Below are 22,003 nucleotides of genomic sequence, written 5' to 3'. Positions count from 1 at the left end.
CTTTGGCATCGTTCCTGTGAAGCTACATTAAACCCTACCCAAATCTGATATGCTCTTACTTTGATGTGGAAACGGAGCCAAGCATATGGAAATGGATATCTACCACATTTTGGTTATGACTTTTAATGATTTTTGTATGAGGCATTCCCTGAATGGCCTTCTGTGCTGCATATGAAACCTTTATGTCTTCCTGATCAAGATGTTTTCTACAACATTAAACCTTCCATTCGTTTGTACCAGGTCACAGTGGTTCTTCATTCTGACAGATGGAAGGCAATATTAACAGTTATTGAAATTCTTCCATTTGTGAAACAGAGCATCTCTTTGGTTATGAAATACACTGCTAGATCCCAAATGAGCACTGAGTAGTAAAAGGGTGGTAGGGCTCTGATAAACCAGCTGTTTCTTTGCTAACCCCAGATGGACCTTCAGTTCTTTAACGCTCTCCCTCATGCCTGGGATTGAGACCTTATAAATGCATAGCGATTTACAAAATAATTAATTACTTAAGGGATTAAACCACCAAAATCACAGCCTGACATTAATGTCAGCAGGTGTTAAGGAAATCAGGGTGTTGCTGATGGGCATGTGAGATATATTATGTGGGGCAAACAAGGTTACTCTGAGTACTGACATGGACTTAATGGCTTACTAGTCTGCAGTGCTGTAAGAATTGTGAAGATTTATTCAAAAACCTGGGGGTCACTTAAGCTATAAAAGGTCATTTTATGAACTGAACTTGAATTGGTACCAGTTATGGTGTTTTTTAACTAGTCCACCATTCAAATTTTAAAGTTACTGTACACAAATGTTTTATATTAATTGTCAAAAGTTCTACATATTGTTTAATGTAGTGTAGTATGATTTTTAATATTTATGTAGAAACCTGTTAGTTTCAACAATATACATGTGCTACTTTTGTTAGCATTTGCTGAACGTGTTAATATTATGAATGATAGTGAAATTTACAAATGTTTCCATTCAAAAGCTGCATAATCACTTATAAAACTATGTTCAATATATTGAAAATAGTAAATTTCTACATATCTTTCTTTGAACTGTCCAATACAAAGATGGGGTGCTGTTAAGCAAAAATAGTTCAGCATCAAGATTTTAGGCACTATATTTTGGGGGGTGGGGGCGGGGGTTGACATCATTAGCAGTAGCTTGCTGGCTGTCTGTTGGTCCGCTTTCTAATTTTGGGAGAATGGAGGGGGGGGGGGTTCTCTGGAAGCTGTACTGGGTTCTTAGTCAATCTGTTGCTTGGTTACCCTATCTCAAGGTTCGATTTCTGGTTTTAATATACATTCTTGTATGGGCAAGTCTCTTAACCTCTCTTTTAAATATTTTTAAAAATGGATTGAACTATTAATTTACTTAGTCTTAACATGAAAGGGTTAAATCACCCTATGAAATGGAATAAGATTTTTGCTTATATTAAAAAGTTTAAGGTCCCAATTATTTTCTTACAAGAAACTCATGTATGTAACTGTGACAATTCACGCCTTTTTAGCTGGTGGAGGGAGCTGCACTTTCACTCTTCTTTTCGAGCTAAATCCGGGGGGGGGGGGGTTCACTCTTTATAGATAATACAGTTCCCTTTGTTCAACATAAAGTAGTGTCTGATATTAATGGGTGATTTGTCATAGTGTCAGGAAAATTAGATAATAAATTAATTGTATTCGCTAATCTGTATGCCCTGAATATAGATGATCCAGGATTCTTTGAGCTTTTTTTTCCCACTCTTGCCGGAGAGAGTCTTTATTCATTAGTGATGGGAGGGGACTTTAATTGCTAATTAGATCCAGTTCTGGACCGGTCATCTTCCAAATCAGCTACCCTTAACAAACCAGCTTTATTCATTCAATCCTTCTTGACGAAATGCGGCATTGTTGATGTCTGGCGATTTTTTCATATAGAAGATAGGGAGTACTCATTTGTTTCTCATGTCCATCATACATATTCCAGGATTGATTTTTTTTATTGATAGCCAAATGATTCCTTTAGTTCGATCCTGTGAATATAAAGAGATAGCTGTTTCAGACCATACCCCTATGATTTTATCTTTAAACCTCCCTGGTCTCCTTCAAATAAATAGATTTTGGCATTTTAATTCAACTTCGCTATCTGATAAGGATTTCTTAAAGTTTCTGGAGAAACAATTTATTCTTTTTTCTGAAGAAAATATGCTGGAAGAGACTTTCAAAGCTTATATTAGAGGACCAATTATTTCTTATACTACAAGTATTAAGAAAAAAGCTAAAAAAGAGAGAATTGATTTAGCTAATCAGTTGAAACAATTAGACCAAAAATACGCCTTGGCTCCAGATCCTGCGTTATACAAAAGACGTGTTGAAATCCAAACTAAATATGATCTTCTTTTAACGTATCCAATTGAAAGTCAACTCTTAAAAGATAAAAATCAATTCTATATTCATGGAGACAAAACAGATAAATTACTGGCTAACCAATTAAAAACTTTTATAGCTAAACGGCAAATTAAAGAAATTTGTAAAGCCAATGGTGATATGACAACTGACCATTCAGAAATAAATGACACCTTTAGAGAATTTTATTCTGAACTTCATAGTTCTGACTCTTCTAAAGATAATACTGTAATGAATAATTTTTTAGACCAATTAAATACTCCTGTACTTTCTGCTGCTAATTGAAAGCAGTTGGATCAACCTATTTCTTATGAGGAAATTGCCAAGGCTGTATGCTCATTGCATTCTGGGAAGACTCCAGGTCCAGATGGATTTTCTGGAGAACTTTACAAGGCTTCTTCCTCATTGCTTATACTTAATTTATGTTCTATCTTTTCAGATTCCTTTAATTTGCATAGGTTGCCACAGTCTTTTTATGAAGCTTCCATCTCGCTGATTCTTAAAAAAATATAAGAACCCAACTGAAAGCTCTTTATATGAACCAATCTCTTTGCCTAACGTAGATACTAAAATCCTATCCAAAGTTTTGGCTCGTAGGCTTGAAAATATTTTACCATCTATCATATCTCATGATCAGACTGGATTTATTAAAAATCGATATTCCCATTTTAATATATCTCATTTATTAAATGTTATGTATTCTCCTTCTAAGGAGATATCGGAATGTGTCATATCTCTGGATGTGGAGAAGGCTTTTGATCAGTTTGAATGGAATTACTTATTTAAAACTTCAGAAAAATTTAATTTTGGGCTTGATTTTATTCATTGGATCAAATTAATTTACACGTCTCCCCTGCTATCCTAAGGTAGAGTGTTCCTATGAAACCGTCTGTAAGCTGAGATGTCGTAAAGCGAAGAAGCAATTACCATTAATTTATATGGGAAAAAATTTTGAGTGTTTCCAGACCCAAAAAATCACCTACCAAATAACCCATAAAACCTAAAATAACAGGAACATATAGTAAAAGCAGGAATGATATGATAAATATACAGCCTATATAAAGTAGATATATTGCATGTACAGTGCAGTTTCACTTACCAAAATTGGGAAGACAGTGAGCCAAAATCGATTTGCAAGAAAAAAAATTGGCACATACACGGTCATGCTAGACTTTCTCAGGGTAAACACACGTATAAAGTGGGCATCTTTTTTTTGTAAAAGCGAAAATTCTCTTTGGCTAGCGAAATCAGGTACTAATGTATGTCTCTCGTAACAGCGAGCTGTTGTAAAGCGAACGTTCAAAAAAAAGGGGCCACCTGTACTTATCTCCCTCTGCTCGGGTGCTTACTAATTTTCAGAATTCTAATCCATTTAAACTCCAACATGGAACCAGACAAGGGTGTCCCTTAAGTCCTTTGCTTTTTGATCTGGCTTTAGAACACTTAGCTATTGCTTTTCGAGAATCTAATGTGACAAGATCCTAAGGTTTATTCAATATGGGCTGTGCCTTTAAAAAGAGGGAGGGAGGGGGGTGGGGAGGGAGAGGGAGAGGGGGATAGATAGAGAGATAGAGAGAGAGAGAGAGAGAGAGAGAGAGAGAGAGAGAGAGAATCAAACAGCCTGAGTTGCCATGGTTACGACAGGGCAGAGCTATATGATGGACAGCTGGCATTCAGCATGTTTGGGATATATACAAGGTCAGCTGGCTTTTCAGATAGACACGCGGGAGACACGGAACAAATAGACACTGGATGAGCTTTGAGTGCCCAGGAAGGGTGTGTTTCGCTTGCCATGTGGAAAAGGGGTGACTGGTGGAAGGCTATCAGTGTGTTTAACCCTTGCCTGGGTTGATAGCTTTACCACGTGAAGACAGTACCCTTTTGTGTGGTCACAGTCGATGACTTTAACAGGACTTCAGAGGACAGCGTGGAAGAATCGATGGCATCGGCTTACTTGGAAAACAAATCACCTCTCTCTCCTCAATTTCACGAACTGAACTGACTTCATACCTATACCATCGTAAGACTGTATCATTTACCACCAAAGCTTGAAGAAGTTTGGGGTTTATATTTACACACTTATATATGCACAAACTCTGCTAACCTGTTTGCTTTATCTTGTTTCATATTACTTTATTAAGTAGCTACTAATAAAATAGTGTTTGTTAACAGAAGACTTAGACTCCAGGTGTGTTCCATTTCTGCTGATCCTTTTAACCCGTTACGGAGTATGTAACACTAATGATATCACTGGTATTCTAAGGAAAGGTACTACCCACAAAGTTCTGTTTTATGCTGATGATCTATTGCTTTTTATTTCTAATGTTGAGGCCTCGTTATCTTCTACGCTTTCTTTACTCTCCTACTTCAGCCAGTTTTCAGGATAAAAATTTAATTTACATAAGAGTGAACTTTTTCCCTTAAATAATTTGGTACCAATTAATACTAACCTTCCTTTTAAAATTCTAAAGAATTCTATTTACCTATTTGGGTGTAACAATTACTAAGAATTATAAACACCTATTTAAAGAAAATTTTCTTACCCTAATGAAATATGTGAAAAGGGCACTATCCAATTGGTCGCCACTCTATCGTTGATTAATCAAATTAATTCTATCAAAATGAATATCTTGCCTAAATTTGTATACCTTTTTCAGGCCTTACCTGTTTTTATTCCCAAGTCATTTTTTGATTCTCTTGATTCAATTCTATCTTCTTATACATGGAAGAACAAACATTCTCAATTAAACAAAGTCCACTTTCAAAAAGCTAAACACAATGGAGGTTTAGCTTTACCAAATTTTAGGTTCGATTACTGGGCAGCCAATATATGAAATCTTACGTTCTGGTCGTATTACATTTATCATGAAGACTGTCCAGTATGGGTCTCTTTGGAAGCTAGTTCTGTTATGAAATTTTCTATTATCTCTCTTCTTGGATCCTCACTTCCTTTATCTTTAAATAAATTAACTGACAATTTGGTAGTTAAGCATATTTTGAGGATCTGGTTACAATTTAGAAAATATTTTGGTTTATTGTGATTTTCTCTTTCTAGTCCCATATTTTCTAATTGTTTTTTAAAACCTTCTATGACCGATGTAGTTTTTAAAGAATGGGATAGATTGGGAATTAAATACTTCCAAGATTTGTTTGTTGGAGGGAGACTCTCTTCTTTTGGGCAATTGTCAGTTAAATATAACTTACCAAATACCCACTTTTTTCGCTATCTACAGATTAGAGACTTTCTGTGATCACAATTATACAAGTTTCCTATGAGTCCTGATAAGAACTTAATAGATGTAATTTCTAATCTGAAACCTTTCCATAATGGCTCAATATCCAAAATTTATGACATGCTGTTGGGAATGAGAGAGGCTCCTTTAGACAAAATTAAAAAAGCCTGGTTAAAGGATTTACAGATTTCAATTTCTGAAGAGACTTGGAATTTAATTTTTAAATCGGTTAATACCTCATCACTATGTGCTTGCCACTCCCTCCTAAAATTTGAAGTGGTCCACAGGGCTCACATGTCCAAAGACAAGCTACCTTGTTTTTATGCAGATATATCTCCCTGTTGTGATAGGTGTAACAATGGAGAGACTTCACCAATTCATTTGTTTGGGACATGTCCAAGTCTTGAAAAATACTGGAGGGAAGTATTCCAAACTTTTTCTGTACTTGTTAAAGTAAATTTTAAGCCTAATCCTTTGACTGCCATGTTTAGTACTTGGAGAAAGAGGCATAACTTTGGAGTCATCTGATCTGCATGTATTGGCCTTTATTCTCATGGCTAGGAGGGTAGTGTTGCTTAAATGGAAGGACGTTGCTCCACCTATGTTATGTCATGCTTAAGTTTAGAGAAATTCAATTTCTGATTCTAATCAAGACTTCCAAACACTGTGGGAACCTTTTCTGAACTATTTTCAAAACCATTGATCTGGCATTAAAGTACAGATGTTGGCTATTAACATAAATCACCATGTGATAAGGTTTTCTTTTGGTCTTTCTTTTCTTTACCAAACAGCTTCGATCTTGGTAGTGGGTTTAGATTCTTTTTTTTTAATAATTGAACTAATAAAACTTTTATAATTCAATGTATTTATTTGATTATATGGGGTACCGAAATTTAAATATAGTTCATTTTGTACTATTCTATCTTTTTTCGATTCATAATATGTATCCTCATGAACTCCGTATTTTCCTATGTGAAATTTAATTTAATTATTTTATGGAATTTAATGGATGGAAAAAAACTGCATAAATAATCACTTATAAAACTATGTTCAATGTATTGAAAATGGTGAATTACTACAGATCTTCCTTCGAACTGTCCAATACAAAGATGATGCTGTTAAGCAAAAGTAGTTCAGCATCAACAAATTTTAGGCACTATTCTCATTTGACAGGGCTGGAAATCCATTATTTACATTACAAGGGAGTCCTTGATGATCTTTGTCTGTTGATGATACAATTAGTTTGTTTTCTTCAGTTTTCTGTGAGATTTGGACTTTCTCCCCGTCTTAAAAAAGTCTGCTGGTACTGTGGCAGTCACTGCGTGTAGGAGTTTGGAGTATATCTCACTTGCAGCCAGGCAACCTTCCAGTAGATCCTCTGCGGCAGAAATTGACTTCAGCTCTTCATAGAAACAATGAATTAAAGTCCCACTATAGAGTCTTTGCAGAAGAGAAACAGGATGTACATTAGAGGGTTTCTTAAAGTAGTATTCAAGAAATTAATTTAGTTAGAACATAAAAACATAACATCAGTCATTCAAAAAGATTATGGTTGATCTTTTAACTGGATGCATATCCCTTCATTCCCTTGATATTCAAAAGTATATCAATATTATAATGTGTTCAGTGACTGAGCCTCCAGAGTCTTCTTTGGACTAGTCCATCCAGAATACAGTATACTTTGAAGAGAATCCTTCATCTCCTTGCATGGTGACCACTTACTTTGAGAATGATCCCTGGTTCTATCCATCCCAGATCCGAGAACCATATCCCTGCCTCTATTCCAGCAAGAATTTTGTTTTTTAATGAAATTATATTATTTGCTGCTGCAAAGCAACAAATTTAATGTAATTTAAGAAAGTGATAATACATCTGAATCTGATTCTAATAAAGTTGGGAGTTTTAGTTCACGCTGCATATTTTCTCCTTGAAGGATAACCCATCATTCCAGGAATCAATGTTGTGAAGTTCTGTTGCACGCAACATTCCCTCTAATTTTTTTTACAGCTGCACAGACCAACCATTGCTCAGAGCAAGAAATGTTAAAGTGGCTTGAAACTGCACAGCAATTTCAAAGTTTTTTTAAATATGTGATATACATGCTATTAATATTTAGAATGTAAGTTGAAAAATCACATACTTTTGATCTTACTTATTGAGGGGTGTAATGAAATACAGTACAACAAAGAAAATTTTGCGCATTTTTTAAACTTTTCCTTGTCTGTTTTTATTACAAATGCATTGTCTATAAACAGTATCCAGATTAATTTCACATCCATATGAAAGATGTATCCTCATTAGATCATCCAAATGTTCCACTTCTAGTCTGTTTCTGGATTTATATCTGATTCAATCCATAAGACAGAATCCACGTTCACCATCAGCACGGGAAGCATGCTGACTGTGAACGTGGATTCTGTCTTCCAACAATGTCAACAACAATTGACAGTTCTTCAAATTCTTTGTTTCTAAGCATGTAGTTCAACAGGAAAAATACTGGCATGAATAGAGCATTGGTTGATTGACAGGAGATAAAGAGTGGGAATAAAGGGAGCCTTTTCAGGTTGGCTGCTGGTAACTAGTGGTGTTCCAGAGGGTCGGTGTTCGAACCACTTCTTTTTACATTACATGTCAATGATTTGGATGACAGAATTGATGGCTCTGTGACCGAGTCTGCGGATGGTACAAAGATAGATGGAGGGGCAGGTAGTGTTGAGGAAGCAGACAGACTACAGGAGGATTTATACAGATTAGGAAAATGGGCAAAGAAGTGGCAGATGGAATGCAGTTTTGGGAAGCGTATGGTCATGCACTTTGGTAGAAGAAATAAAAAGTGTAGACTATTTTCTGAAGGTGGAGAACATTCAAAAAATATGAGGTGCCAAGGGACATGCGGAATTCCCTAAAGGTTATTTTACGGGTGTTGAGGAAGGCAAATGCAATGTTAGCATTAGTTTTAAAAGAACTAGAATATAAAAGCAAGAATGTAATCTTGAGGCTTTATAAGACACTGGTGAGGCCTCACTTGGGAGTATTGAGAGCAGTTTTGGGCCCTTATCAAAGAAAGGATGTGCTGACATTGGAGAGGGTTGAAAGGAGGTTCACAAAAATATTTCTAGGATTGTAAGGCTTATCACATGAAGAATATTTGATGGCTCTGGGCCTGTACTCACTGGAATTCAGAACATTGAGGGGAGATCTCATTAAAACCTATCAAATGTTGGAAGGCCTCAACAGCGTGGATGTGAACAGGATATTTCCTACAGTGGGAGAGTCTAAGACCAGAGGACGCAGACTCAGAATAGAAGGACATCCATTTAAAAAGAAGATGAGGAGGAATTTCTTCAGCCAGAGAGTGGTAAATCTGTGGAATTCATAGCTGTGGAGGCATTGGGTATACTTAAGACTGAGGTTGATAGATTCTTGATTAGTCAGGGCATGAAGTGGAGAAGACAGAATTGGGCAGAGAGAGAAATGGCAGAGCAAACTCAATGGGCCAAATTCTGCTCTTATATCCTATGGTCTTATATCAGTGAACATTTTAATTGAACCAGTCTTAACTTTCTCATAAATAACAAATTTAATATCACAGTATTTCTGTGAGATGTTTGAGGCAATGCCTTCATCGTAGTTCGTAATTATAGCTGACATTTTTTGCCATCCCTACAACATTCTCTTTTCCAAATTCAAAACTGGTTGAGTTTGCAATAGCAACAGGGTCAAAAGCTCGCCATTCTCTTACTTCATCTCATGAACTCTATTATCTAGGTGATTACACACATGTTGAACAAAACGAATAATAGGCACAGTATCAACGTTAGAACTTATAGATGCAAGCAGTTCTTTCACTTCGTCACTTCAATAAACTGTATGGCCAAGATACTGTGACCATAACTTGGTAATTTTTGCTTTTGCATACTGTAGTGCTTCAATTTTATTCAAACAGCTCTTCTGAAGGAATTTACAAAGAGAAGCCAAATCTTCTAGAACATTGTTAAGGACACTTAAAGCTACTCGATATTGTGAATTGGTCATAATCTTCAAGCTGGTGATTGGATTGTTAAATTAATTAATGCTCTTTGCCATAATAATAATTATTATTTTAAAAATATAATTTTAGTAGAATAACCAGGCTTGCAAACAATTTTAAGTAAAACATTTTTTACCTTGTTCTAAGAATTTTTAATTAAAATATTATTAGATTATGATATTTTTGAGAGATTACTTACTTAGAAAGTCAGAATATATAATTTTTCATATCAAACAAACACAAACCACAACTCAACACAAGTAAACAATATCAGGCAGTGAAAACAACTGACAGGCAAAATGGCAAAAGTGACATGTTTGGCTAGATGGTGCTGGTGCTCAGGGGATCAGCAGTCTATTACATTGAGCTACTAACTTCCATTCTGTGTTTATTGTTACAATTTGTAATAGTGTTTTAACTTGAAACATTGATAACGAAAATATATTGAAGCTTTAAAATGTTTAAAGTAAAGGTTGTGGTACGTTTATTATTTAGAAAATTTGTGGTTCATATTCATTAACAGTTAGAGGGTATTTCAGAACTATATTGACAGATTTCAGAGTTACATTAGTAAAATTTCAAAATTATATTAACATACAAAAGAAAATTTCAGTTGCGTGCAACTAAGCTTATGAGCACGGCAGCATTTCAGATACTGTGCACCACACAGATTAGAAGGAACAGTGGATGCACTCCTGACAGTAATATATCCTTCCTGCAATAAAGGATTACATACCATTTACATTCCTAACTGCTCGCTATGTCTTTAAGTTAATTTTCAATGATTGATATGGAGGGATAATTTGATCCTTCTGTATACCATTACTTCCCTATCTCTAGTCTTTTAAAAAATGGCTTAGCTTTTTAATTTTTTCCCTTCTTAAGTGATGTTTTCATATTCACTACTCCACTTAAGTTTTCCTTCCCATTCATCTTCTATACCTTCTTGAAGTTCTGCTGCATTTTTCTCATAACTTGCACTGCCACCCAGCTTTGCCTTATCAATAACCTTGAAAACTTATTCTAGATTAGTGAGTTGAAGGGAATCTGAACAGGTTGGGCCCCAGCACCTCACTGGTAAAAGCCCTCCCAGCCCAAAAAAGGCCAGTTTCAGAACATTATCCAATCCTCAAATCAGTTGTTATATTAACCCCCAAACCCACATGCTTCACTTGTGTAGTAACTTATCAAAAGCACTGTGAGGTCCAAATTCATCACATTCACAAATGCTAATTTTTTTTTACCTTCTCATTCTTGACCTGTAGCTCTCCACTTTCCCTACGTTTTGTTTTGTCTTTTAAGTGTGGCGTGTTTAATTTTCCATAGCCTTTCAAATGTTATTATCATTTTCATTAACTTTTTTCTATCATAATCTATTATCAATCCACAAGAGTTCTTGTGGATCTTAGCAAGGGCCTTTTGCATGTTCGAGGAAACCAAATGCTTTTCCCTGACCTCAAAGAAAATTCCTTATTCCATAGCTTAATCTCTCCTGTCTTAGTACACAAGTGATACATATTAATACCTGCTGATCTTTGCCCTTTTCCCTGTTCTATTCCTTGCAGTCTGTTTGTTTCCTTATATTAATCCTTGCCATGTTACTTTTGCTGAATTCTGAGTTTTTCTAATCCTTAGAGATGTACTGCTCCTTTAAGTAAAATAAATCTTTTAGTTGAGCGATTGCTTTCATTGCTAGCTACAGACGGACCACTTTTTGGCTTGACATAAAAGGGAATCAGAGTCAAATGTGTTTGTTTGTGAATTATATTTGATAATAATTATTCAAATATTATCCATTGCTTATCTACGATCACATACTTCATTGCAGGCTGTCAGGCTGTTTGAAAATTGGTAAACTTGCTCAAGCTGTTGATGTTTATTAGTAGCAAACAATACTATAATCCTCCAATTTGACTTATTGTACATTCCCAAATTTCCATCACCTACAGTTTGGTGACCAATTTATTAAATCTCATACAGACTTATTCCAATCACCGCATGCTGGGACAGCCAGGAGAAGCCAGAAAGCTCAATGACATTTAGTTCATTCCTTCCTTATACAGTAATTTTGTGATCATCCAGCTATAACACATAAGTGTACTTTCTTACCGTGTAATATCTGGTGTTGGAAAAGGACAACACAAGAGTTGATTTAAATAGATTCCCATTAGAAGACAACTCTGCCACTGACAGAAGACATGAGCTACATCTATGTCCAGATTTCCCATCTTCTGCCCTCTTTGCCTCAGCTGGGAAAGCCTATCATATACAATTCCGATGTCTTTCTCCATCAACTTACTGTTACCTGGACAAGTTTAAAGAAAAACATAGTTAAACATTCTGCCTTAATTTGATCTCAAGAATTACTGGAAAATGTAATTTCGGAGCAGAGGTAGGCTAGAGGACTCCTTGACCATGCACTGTCATTTACGAATGAAACTTGGCCTGAACTTCACTTTCTGCCTGATCCACAACCCTCCCTGAGAAATAAATTATGTTCAGTGACCTATCCTCTACATCCCTCTATAGTAGAGAATTCCAAATGTTCACAACAGAGGAAATCATTTTAAATGCATTGCAGAAACTTTGTATAATACTTGGATTCTGTCTGCAGAAGCAACTGTGAACATCCTGCCACTTTAATTCTTGACCCACTTTTCCAATGGCCTAATTGACTGTACCTTGTTTTGTAAAGGACTCTTAATATGCACTAAGCTATACTGGCATAGGAATACACAAATGCAATCTGCAATATAACAGTAACAGAGAATTCTGAAAATGACAATCCATTCTGACCTAACTATGACTGTTCAACATCAAAATTATTCTAACAACAGCACTGGCCAACATAACCTGCTGAAGGGTCTCGGCTCAAAACACTGACTGTACTTTTTTCCACAGATGCTGTCTGGCCTGTGAGTTCCTCCAGCATTTTGTGTATAACCTCCTTTAAGCTGGCTGACAGATAATGAAAGTAGAGTGAAATTTTACAGTTAAATTATTGTAGTTCTATGCCAAAACTAATGTATCAGAGTACACTACCAAATACATTATGCCACTCTGGTTTCTAACATCCAACGAAAAGAACTTAATTATTTTTGTGATATCTTATTACCTGTTTTGCATATTAATTTATGTAATTCTCCAGTTACAATAGAAAGCAGGAGAGCTTGAAGATGATGCAGTGTCACTTTTGGTTCAGCATGAATTACCCAGTAGCAGGTAATATAAACTGTCAAGTGCAGGCTGGCTGGCAAAGCCTGCACGTCAGTTTTCACCTCCAGAGTTTCTAAAAGAAAACAGCTTCTATCCAGGATAGAAATCTGCAAAAAGATGTGTGCAATTAATATCAAATGTTACGTGTCAACATTTTCTTTTACTGCGAGCATCATTTTAAGCACCTGGAAGAGGAGGTGGATAACGTCATAATAACAAAATGCGGAGAGGTTTCTGGAACATTCAGAAGAGAAGGAATAGCAGACTGCGAGCTACCAGCAGGAGAGTGAGCTGGGTGGAGATAGCTAAAGAGTTTAGTACAGCAGTGGATGAGTCTAATCCTCCTCCGTGTCCAGAGGACTGTGGTAATTAGCAGCACACAGTGCATATTGGATACGTGACTGTCACTTTACATGATTCATACTTGTATTTCTGGAGTATTCCTGTGGAGACCACTTTTTGTTAACCCATACATGGATTTGGGTGTGTTAGGTGGCGACCACTTGTGTTAAGGAGTATTCTGTGGCTGTCACCTTGTAATATCCCTACGTGGACTTTGGAACACTGCTCAACGTCTGGAATCAGCTGTGACTGCTATTGTGTTTCCCAGTGTGAATGCTCTGGAATTCTCCATGATCGCCGCCTCGTGTCATCTTAGTGTGGATTTACAAGTTTCTTTCCCTGACCTGTTTCTGTGGATTTTTGGAATCATCTGGATTGCCATTTCCGGGACTGCGTTTGAGTAAGATTTCAGAAGAACTGTTCCCAAACCTGACACCGTTTGTGAGCTACAAATACATAGCACTGTTAATTTTTATTTAGGGGAGAAATTTGTTTAATTGTCTATGTTTTGGGTAGATACTGAAAATATAATTGTTTAACATTAAAACTGAGTCTGTGGTCTATTGCTGCTGGCACATAACACAAATAAGAAACCAATCTCATAACTCAATTTGGATTTATAATGAAGGGAATGACATCTTAGTAAAAGTTGAGCTTGGGAACATAAGATTAAAGCAGAAATCTAACTTCTCATAAGGAATTTCAGATGAAAACAGGCTTGTGTCACATAAATGTAAGAAGCAAGTGCAAGAAGTCCCCACTTCATTTGGATATTTAAAGTAAAGGTTGATGGGTTACTGATTAATTGGGGCATCAAAGAGAGAAGGCAGAGAATGGAGTTGGAAGGGGTAATAGATCAGTCATAATAGAATGGCAGAGAAGATTCAATAGGCTAAATGGCCTAACTCTGTTTCTAATTCTTATGGTCTCTGATAGTCCTTAGATTGAAAGCTACAAACTATAACAATCACATAAACAACTCTTCATGAAAATTAGTAAAAACTCCACACATTCTTAAAAAAGTTAAACCAGTTAAAGTTAAAAAGGAAGCATTTCCATCACTCCATTTTGAACCAGAAGCCAGTTTCCAACTGTATTTTTGCTATAATAGATTAGGAATGTGGAGTTGAGAGCATAGGCAGATCAAACATTACTTTGTTAAATAGTGGAGTAGGCATGAGTCTTATAATGATAGCTTCCTTTGTGCAAGGTACGTTTTGACTCTAGCCATTGACCAGTTTTATGAGCTCACCTTGATCTTGATCTTACTTTCAACTCACTTTTGGAATTCTTTTCCTTGATCCAAGTTTGAGATCATTGTTGGAAGAAAGTTTGATGCACTTTGCTAATTGTAAGTGGATTGACTGGGCAGTAATTAATCAGAATCAGGTTATTATATCATGGGTATACGTTGTGAAATCTGTTGTTTTATGACAGGAGTACATTGCAATATATTAATTAAAAACTAATTAAAGTAACAGTATGTGTACATATATATATATATATCGTGTGTGTATATGTATAAAAAATATATAAAGATAAAGCTGGTCCTGAAATATTGAGTGAGCTCTTCAGGCTCCTGTACCTCCTGCTTGATGGTAGCAATGAGAAGGGGTATGTCCCCCTTTTGTAAATGAGATAAAGTTGGCCAACTTTTGACATTGCTGGGTGGATGCCAATATTGCAACTATACGGGAACATCTTGGCTGGACGCACAGCTAATTTTGGAGTTCAGGACCTCAGTACCAATTTGGGATTTTACTTGGTCCATTAGCTTTCCTATACTAGTTATTGTGTGGAACTAAACTGGTTGGAGACTGGCTTCTTTAATGTGAAGAAGCCACTATTTGGTATCTAACTGAACATGACTGCAAATGCTATTTTCTTTAGCACTCATACTGGAACCTACATGTTGAGCATGAAAATATTTTTTGAGCTTCTTCCTCCCAGAAACTGTTTAATAGTTCATACTATTCACAACCAGATGTGCTGGGATTGCAGATATGTTCTTAATCACTTAGCTCTAGTTACTGCAGTTTTACTCGTTTACCATAATCTTTATTTATTAGATATACTCTATGTTGCTACTGGCATACCGTACTGCACTTCTAATTGAACCAGAGTTGATTCCTTGGTCTGACAGTAATGGAAAAGAGGAGATTAATTTATGAAAATCAGCTATTACTGATTATCTAGTTAGCATGTTTGTTGTACATCACACAATGGACAGTATCCTCTGTGTGAAACTGGAACCAACTCCACAAGACTGTTATGATGATCTTTCTTTCCAATGTTCACTGGTATATATATATATGTCTGCCATAGATAAATAAAATGGCTACAAGAGTAGATCAGAGGCAAAGTATCATACTCACTGTATCATACAATGAGGTTAAGACGTGAAAGGATAGGACTTATCAAGGGTGACAGTAGGAAAGTGTGTATGGAACTGGAGGAAATAGCAGAGGTACTTAATGAATACTTTACTTCAGTATTCACTATGGAAAAGGATCTTGGTGATTGTAGCGATGACTTGCAACATACTGAAAAGCCTGAGCATGTAGATATTAAGAAAGAGGATGTGCTGGAGCTTTTGGAAAGCATCAAGTTGGATAAGTTGCCAGGACTGGATGAGATGTACCCCAGGCTACTGTGGAAGGCGAGGGAGATTGCTGAGCCTCTGGTGATGATCTTTGCATCATCAATGGGGACGGGAGAGGTTCCAGAGGATTAGAGGGTTGCGAATGTTGTTCCTTTATTCCCCAGGCAATTATAGACACATGAGTCTGACCTCAGTGGTTGGTAAGTTGATGGAGAAGATCCTGAGAGGCAGGATTTATGTACATTTGGAGAGATATAATAATATGATTAGGAATAGTGAGCATGGCTTTGTCAAGGGCAGGTCGTGCCTTACAAGCCTGACTGAATTTTTTGAGGATGTGACTAAACACATTGATGAAGGAAGAGCAGTAGATGTAGTGTACGTATATGGATTTCAGCAAGGCATTTGATAAGGTACCCCATGCAAGGCTTTTTGAGAAAGTAAGGAGGCATGGGATCCAAGGGGATGTTGCTTTGTGGATCCAGAACTGGCTTGTCCAAAGAAAACAAAGAGTGGTTGTAGACGGATCATATTCTGCATGGAGGTCAGTCACCAGTGGAGCACCTCAGGGATCTGTTCTGGGACCCTTGCTCTTGGTGATTTTTATAAATGACCTGGATGTGGAAGTGGAGGGATGGGTTAGTAAGTTTGCTGATGACACAAAGGTTGGGGGTGTTGTGGATAGTGTGGAGGGCTGTCAGAGGTTACAGAGGGACATTGATGGGATGCAAAATTGGGCTGAGAAGTGGCAGATGGGAGTTCAACCCAGATAAGTGTGAAGTGGTTCATTTTGATAGGTCAAAAATGATGGCAGAATATAGTATTAATGGTAAGACTCTTGGCAGTGTGGAGGATCAGAGGGATCAGTAGGTACAGAGATGTCGGGGTAAGTTTTTACTCACAGAGTGGTGAATGTGTGGAATGGGCTGCCGGCAACAGTGGTGGAGGCAGATACAATAAGGTCATTTTAAAGAATTTTGGATATGGTACATAGAGCTTAGAAAAATTGAGGGCTATAGGTAAGCCTAGTAATTTCTAAGGTAGGGACCTCTTCGGCACTACCTTGTGGGCCGAAGGGCCTGTATTGTGCAGTAGGTTTTCTATGTTTCTAATAGCATTGTGGAAATATCCTCATCGTAAAAACAAATGGTTGAAATAGGTAGCTTCCCCCCACATTCTCAAAAGTACTTAAGGATGGCCAGAATTTGCAATTACAACAGTATGCAGCAGCACAAAGTGCCTAGATGGTTCATGATTAATGCGATTTGACCAATATCTGATACCAAGTGAAATTTATACAAAACTAACTGAATTTCAGTTCTGTGGCATCCAATTTCTAGAAATACCTGAACTTCTTAAATCATTAAAAAAAATCTTACTTCTGGTAGCCTTTGCAATGAATGTGTTTCATTTAAATTGAATTTCTTCAGCACTGCTTGAATGTTAGTTTTTTTCAGAGTTAGGTCATGTCTATCATATTCCTGCACGTGATGTACTTTGCTGTGTTCTTCAGCTTTAAGGCTGGCCTTTCCTGGTGCTTTGGTAGGTAGATCCGATGCTGAATCAAGAAAAGTCTCATTGGTGCTCAGGAGACCATAGATAATCTGACGAATGGGCAAAGAACACCTGTGACTGCTGGTCCTGTGCATATTTTCCACCTGAGGATGCAGGAATGTTCTCCTCAAGGTCAAGCAGTCACTATGAAATGGAGCCAAATCTCCTTTCAATAGAGCAGCTAACATCCATTCTGGAGCTTTGCTAGCCAAGACAGTAGGAGCATGAGGCCTCATATCTTTGTCCTTAAAGTATGTTGCAAGATCCACATCTGACTGAAAATACTCATTCATATGAAAACACAGGACTTCTCGGACTTGCTCCCGGTCTCTTTGCTTGAGTGACTTCAGAATGTTTTCAATTGGTTCTTCTGGCTCAGAAAACTCAGCCAGCCAGTACAGAAGCCCTTGAATTCGTGCATTCTTCCTTCCTGCTGAAGAAGTCCTTGCATGGAAATGTATTCCGGTGAAAAAATTCTCCAGGATAGGAAGGTTAATATAATCATTACCATTCAGCACTGCAAAGAGTGGAAGAAGGGCTTTGTTCATGTGATTAAAATGGTTGCAGAACTTTTCAAGTGAGAAACACTGAGCTGAAATATAGGATTCTGAATTATCTTTAAGACTAGTTACTTCTTCCCACTTGAAATAATTGAGGGGACAATAACCAGCCTTCAGATCGAAGATGCAGAAGTCACTGTCAAGTGTTAAGACAGGGCAGTTCCATTGATTGGCAAGAGCAACAATGTCACGGTCTGCTTCAGAATGGCTCTGGACAAATGGTACTTGCAACTGCACTAAGACTTGTTTAAAAACTTCTGGGCCAAGTAGCGGCAACACAGTCCCTCCTCTGCCTCTTGAAATGGAGTGTGCTTTTAGGATCTTTTCCCTGGCACGTTGTTTGATTGTTTCAAATTTTTTATCTGTATAGTCACATCCACCATCAAAGACCACATATGGTGAAATATTACAAAGTGACAGAGCTCCAAAGAACTTACAGATGATATCTGTAAATGAATCATATTCTCCTCCACAATTAAAATCCAAATGAGAGTCAAAGTAAAGTCTATGAAATAAGTTATTGCCATCAATTATAATTCTAGTGTTTTGCAATTTTATGTTATCAAAAAATTGATGATTTTCTCCAATGTAGGACATCAATCCATGGATACCCATTTTGCAACTTCATCCTAAGTAACAAACAGAATAGGTTGGTATTGTTAGATCACATGTGAATATTGTGGAAGTACAAGTCATTTGCAGCTAAGTAAACACCGAATTAACCATATCAATATTTTTCACCTTTTGATACCAAACAATTGTAGCATCTATATAACTGATCCAAAGCAGCAGTGAGGGTATAGAACCTATACAATTACAGGAAGTGTTGGCTGTCTTCAGGCAAATCAGAGTGGCCAAGGAATCAGAATCAGGTTTATTGTTGTGTTAATCATGTGTTGTGAAATTTGTTAACTTAGTTCAATGCAGTACATAATATAAAAGAAAAAAAATGTAAGTAAATCAATTATAGTATATATATATATATATATATTGAATAGATTAAAAATCATGCAAAATAGAAATATATATTTAAAAAGTGAGGTAGTGTTCACGGGTTCAATGTTCATTTAGGTGTCAGACAGCAGGGAGGAAGAAGATGTTCCTGAATCGCTGAGTGTGTGCCTTCAGGATTCTGTAACTCCTACCTGACGTTAACAGTGAGAAAAGGGCATGCGCTGGTACTGAGGGAACACCTGACAAAGTTTTCCCTTGGACCCTGTGGGATACAAGTACAGAAGTTGCAGGGACCCTAGAAGAGATACTTAAATCATCCTCAGCGACAGGTGATGTACCAGAGTATTGGAGGATAGCTAATGTTGTTTCTCTGTTTAGGAAATGGTCTAAGAATAAACCAGGAAATTATAAGCCAGTTAGCCTGATATTAGTACTGGGAAAGTTATTGGAAGTTATTCTAAGAGACTGGATATATGAGTATTTGGGATAGGCAGGGAATAAATAGGGATAGTCAGCATGGCTTTGCGTGTGGTAGGTCGTGTCTAACCAATCTTATAGACTTTTTCAAAGATGTCACTAGGAAAGTTACCAGGGCAGTGCAATTGCCTACATCAGCAAAGCATTTGACATATGTGCAGTTTTGGTCATCTACCTACATAAAAGATGTAAATAAGTTTGAAAGAATACAGAGAAATTTTACACCAAGATTGTAGTGGACAGCAAATTTGCAGCAGGATCTGAACCAGCTGGAATTTAATACAGACAAGTGTGAGGTGTTGCACTTTGGGTGGAGCAGCCAGTGTAGGTCTTACTCAGTGAGCAGTAGGACACGGAGGAACGAGATAGAACAAAAGGTTCTGGGATTCATTGACAATGGTGTCACAAGTAGATAGGGTCGTAAAGAAAGCTTTTGGCACATTGACCTTCATCGATCAAAGCACACAGTATAGGAGTTGGGATGTTATGAAGTTGTAAACGATGTTGGCAAGGCCTAATTTGGAGTATTGTGTACAGATTTGGTCACCTACCTAAAAGAAAGATGTAAAGGTGGTTGAAAGAATACAGAGAAAGTCTACGAGGATGTTGGGTGAGAGACTACAACTATAAGTCATAGGTTCAGGTGAAAGGTGAAATGTTTCAAGGGAATATGAGGGGAAACTTATTCAAACAATGGTGAAAGTGTGGAATGAGCTGCCAATACAAGTGGTGGATGTGATTTCAACATTTAGGAGAGGTTTGAATAGGTACATGGATGGGAGGGGTATGGAGGGCCTGGGTGCAAGTCAATGGGACTAGGCAGTTTAAACAGTTTAGCATGGATTAGATTGGCCAAAAGGCCTTTTTCTGTCCTTAGTTCTATGACTCCATGACTAACTCTTTCATTCCAATAGACTACTGACTTACTTGTGTTCAAAAATTCAAACTAGTCTTTAAGGAACCTTAATCACCAAAATACATTTACAAATCATCATTTTCTTTTCTCCACAAACACATTTGATTTAAACTAAACAGTCCATAATCTTGAGTAAAATTCTGTAAATCTGAAAGTAAAGTGGAAATGTGAAATCAAACAGATGCCAATAAGAGTAGTGTGAGCTGCCTTCTAGTGATGAAATGCTTTGAGAGATTGGTTGTGGCTAGAATGAATTCCTGCTTCAGCAAGGACCTGAACTCCCTACAATTTGCCTATCACCACATTAGGTCTACTGCAGATACAATCTCAATGGCTCTTCACTTGGCTTTAGATCAGCCAGACAATAAAAACACCCACGTCAGGATGCTGTCTGTTGACTATAGCTCAGCGTTTTAATACCATATTTCCCATAGTCCTTATCAGTAAGCTACAGCACCTGGGCCTTTGTACCTCCCTCTGCAATTGATCCTAGACTTCCTAACTGGAAGACCACAATCTGTGTGGATTGGTGATAATATCTCCTCCTCCCTAACGATCAACACTGGTTCACCTCAGGGGTGTGTGCTTAGCCCACTGCTCTACTCTCTCTATACCCATGACTGTTTGGCTAGGCATAGCTCAAATACCATCTATAAGTTTGCTGATGATACAACCATTGTTGGTACAATCTTAGATGGAGATGAGAGGGCGTACAGGAGCAAGACATACCAGCTAGTTGAGTAGCGTTACAGCTACAACTTTGCACTCAATGTCAGTAAGACCAAAGAGCTGATTGTGGACTTCAAGAAGTGTATGATGAGGGAACAGGAACCAATCTTTATAGAAGATCAGAAATGGAGAGAGTGAGCAATTTCAAGTTCCTGGGTGTCATCTGTTATGGGCTATTTAGAATCTATTTAATATACATATACTTACTGTATATGATTTATTTCCTTTCTATATTATCATGTAATGCACTGTACTGCTGGTGCTAAGTTAACAAATTTCACGACATATGCCAGTGATAATAAAAGTGATTCAGATCAAATTACTCATAATTAATAAAAGATATTTTTTTGACAGATGATGCATGTAAACATTTATCCCATTCAAAGATGTCATTCAGCTGCAGCTAGTTAAATATATTTATTTACTGTTGCTTATAAAATCATGTGGTGGCAATTCAAGTGTTCATATGCCTTAAATTTAAGATGTAATTGATAAATGTGGCATGGCCCCAGACTCTGAGTCCCAGCCAATCAGTGCGGGCTGGGGTGTCAGCCTTCTCCACCTCGGCGCCCTGTCCCTAACAATCTGAAAATCCATTTATATATATTAGAACTTATAATCTTTGTAAAGGCAAGCTTCTAAGGGATCTGGTGAATAAAATGATGTGAAAAGGTAACACCCCTACAATAACTACATTCAAAAGAATTTCACTGGGTCATTATGTTTTGGGAAATCTCAGTCAATGAAAGGTGGGATATGTTAAAAAGGGATGAAAGCAGAGAACTTTTTAAAGGAAGTTGACTACGTTGAAATGTCAGCATTAATTTAACCCCACTTCTGAGTCCCAATTTGGCTTTACCTTTTGTGTCATCACACTTCATTTTTGAGACTGTCCTTTTGTGTAAGCTTCTGCCTAACTCATCCAAAAGGAAGCGTAGTAAAGGCATCAGATTTCAGAAACTAGATACTTTGCGATTACCCATTAAGAAATGCTTCCTTTTGG

At 37.1% G+C, this 22,003-nt stretch overlaps 1 protein-coding gene across 4 annotated transcripts; it reads right to left on the bottom strand.

Moving 5' to 3' along the window:
- Positions 1 to 1,580: 1,580 nt before the first annotated feature.
- On the bottom strand, positions 1,581 to 18,539 carry aste1b (asteroid homolog 1b). Of its 4 annotated transcripts, XR_009506995.1 has the most exons (6): positions 17,190 to 18,539; positions 12,766 to 12,973; positions 11,760 to 11,955; positions 6,815 to 7,060; positions 5,052 to 5,102; positions 1,581 to 2,014 (listed from the first exon to the last, which is right to left on the bottom strand). XR_009506995.1 is itself a non-coding variant. In XM_059945207.1 (5 exons), the coding sequence occupies exons 1-4, from the start codon at positions 18,537 to 18,539 to the stop codon at positions 6,859 to 6,861; spliced, it is 1,956 nt and encodes a 651-aa protein (XP_059801190.1). In that variant the 3' UTR covers positions 1,581 to 2,014; positions 6,815 to 6,858. The 4 variants fall into 4 exon arrangements, 3 of the variants coding, with proteins under 3 accessions (XP_059801190.1, XP_059801191.1, XP_059801189.1); XM_059945207.1 differs by lacking the exon at positions 5,052 to 5,102; XM_059945208.1 differs by lacking the exon at positions 1,581 to 2,014 and having other exon boundaries at positions 2,046 to 5,102.
- Between the last annotated feature and the right edge of the window lie 3,464 nt (positions 18,540 to 22,003).

The sequence above is a fragment of the Hypanus sabinus genome, chromosome 20 (assembly GCF_030144855.1).
Source record: "Hypanus sabinus isolate sHypSab1 chromosome 20, sHypSab1.hap1, whole genome shotgun sequence".
NCBI lineage: Eukaryota > Metazoa > Chordata > Chondrichthyes > Myliobatiformes > Dasyatidae > Hypanus > Hypanus sabinus.
This window is presented reverse-complemented; position numbering and strand designations above follow the sequence as displayed.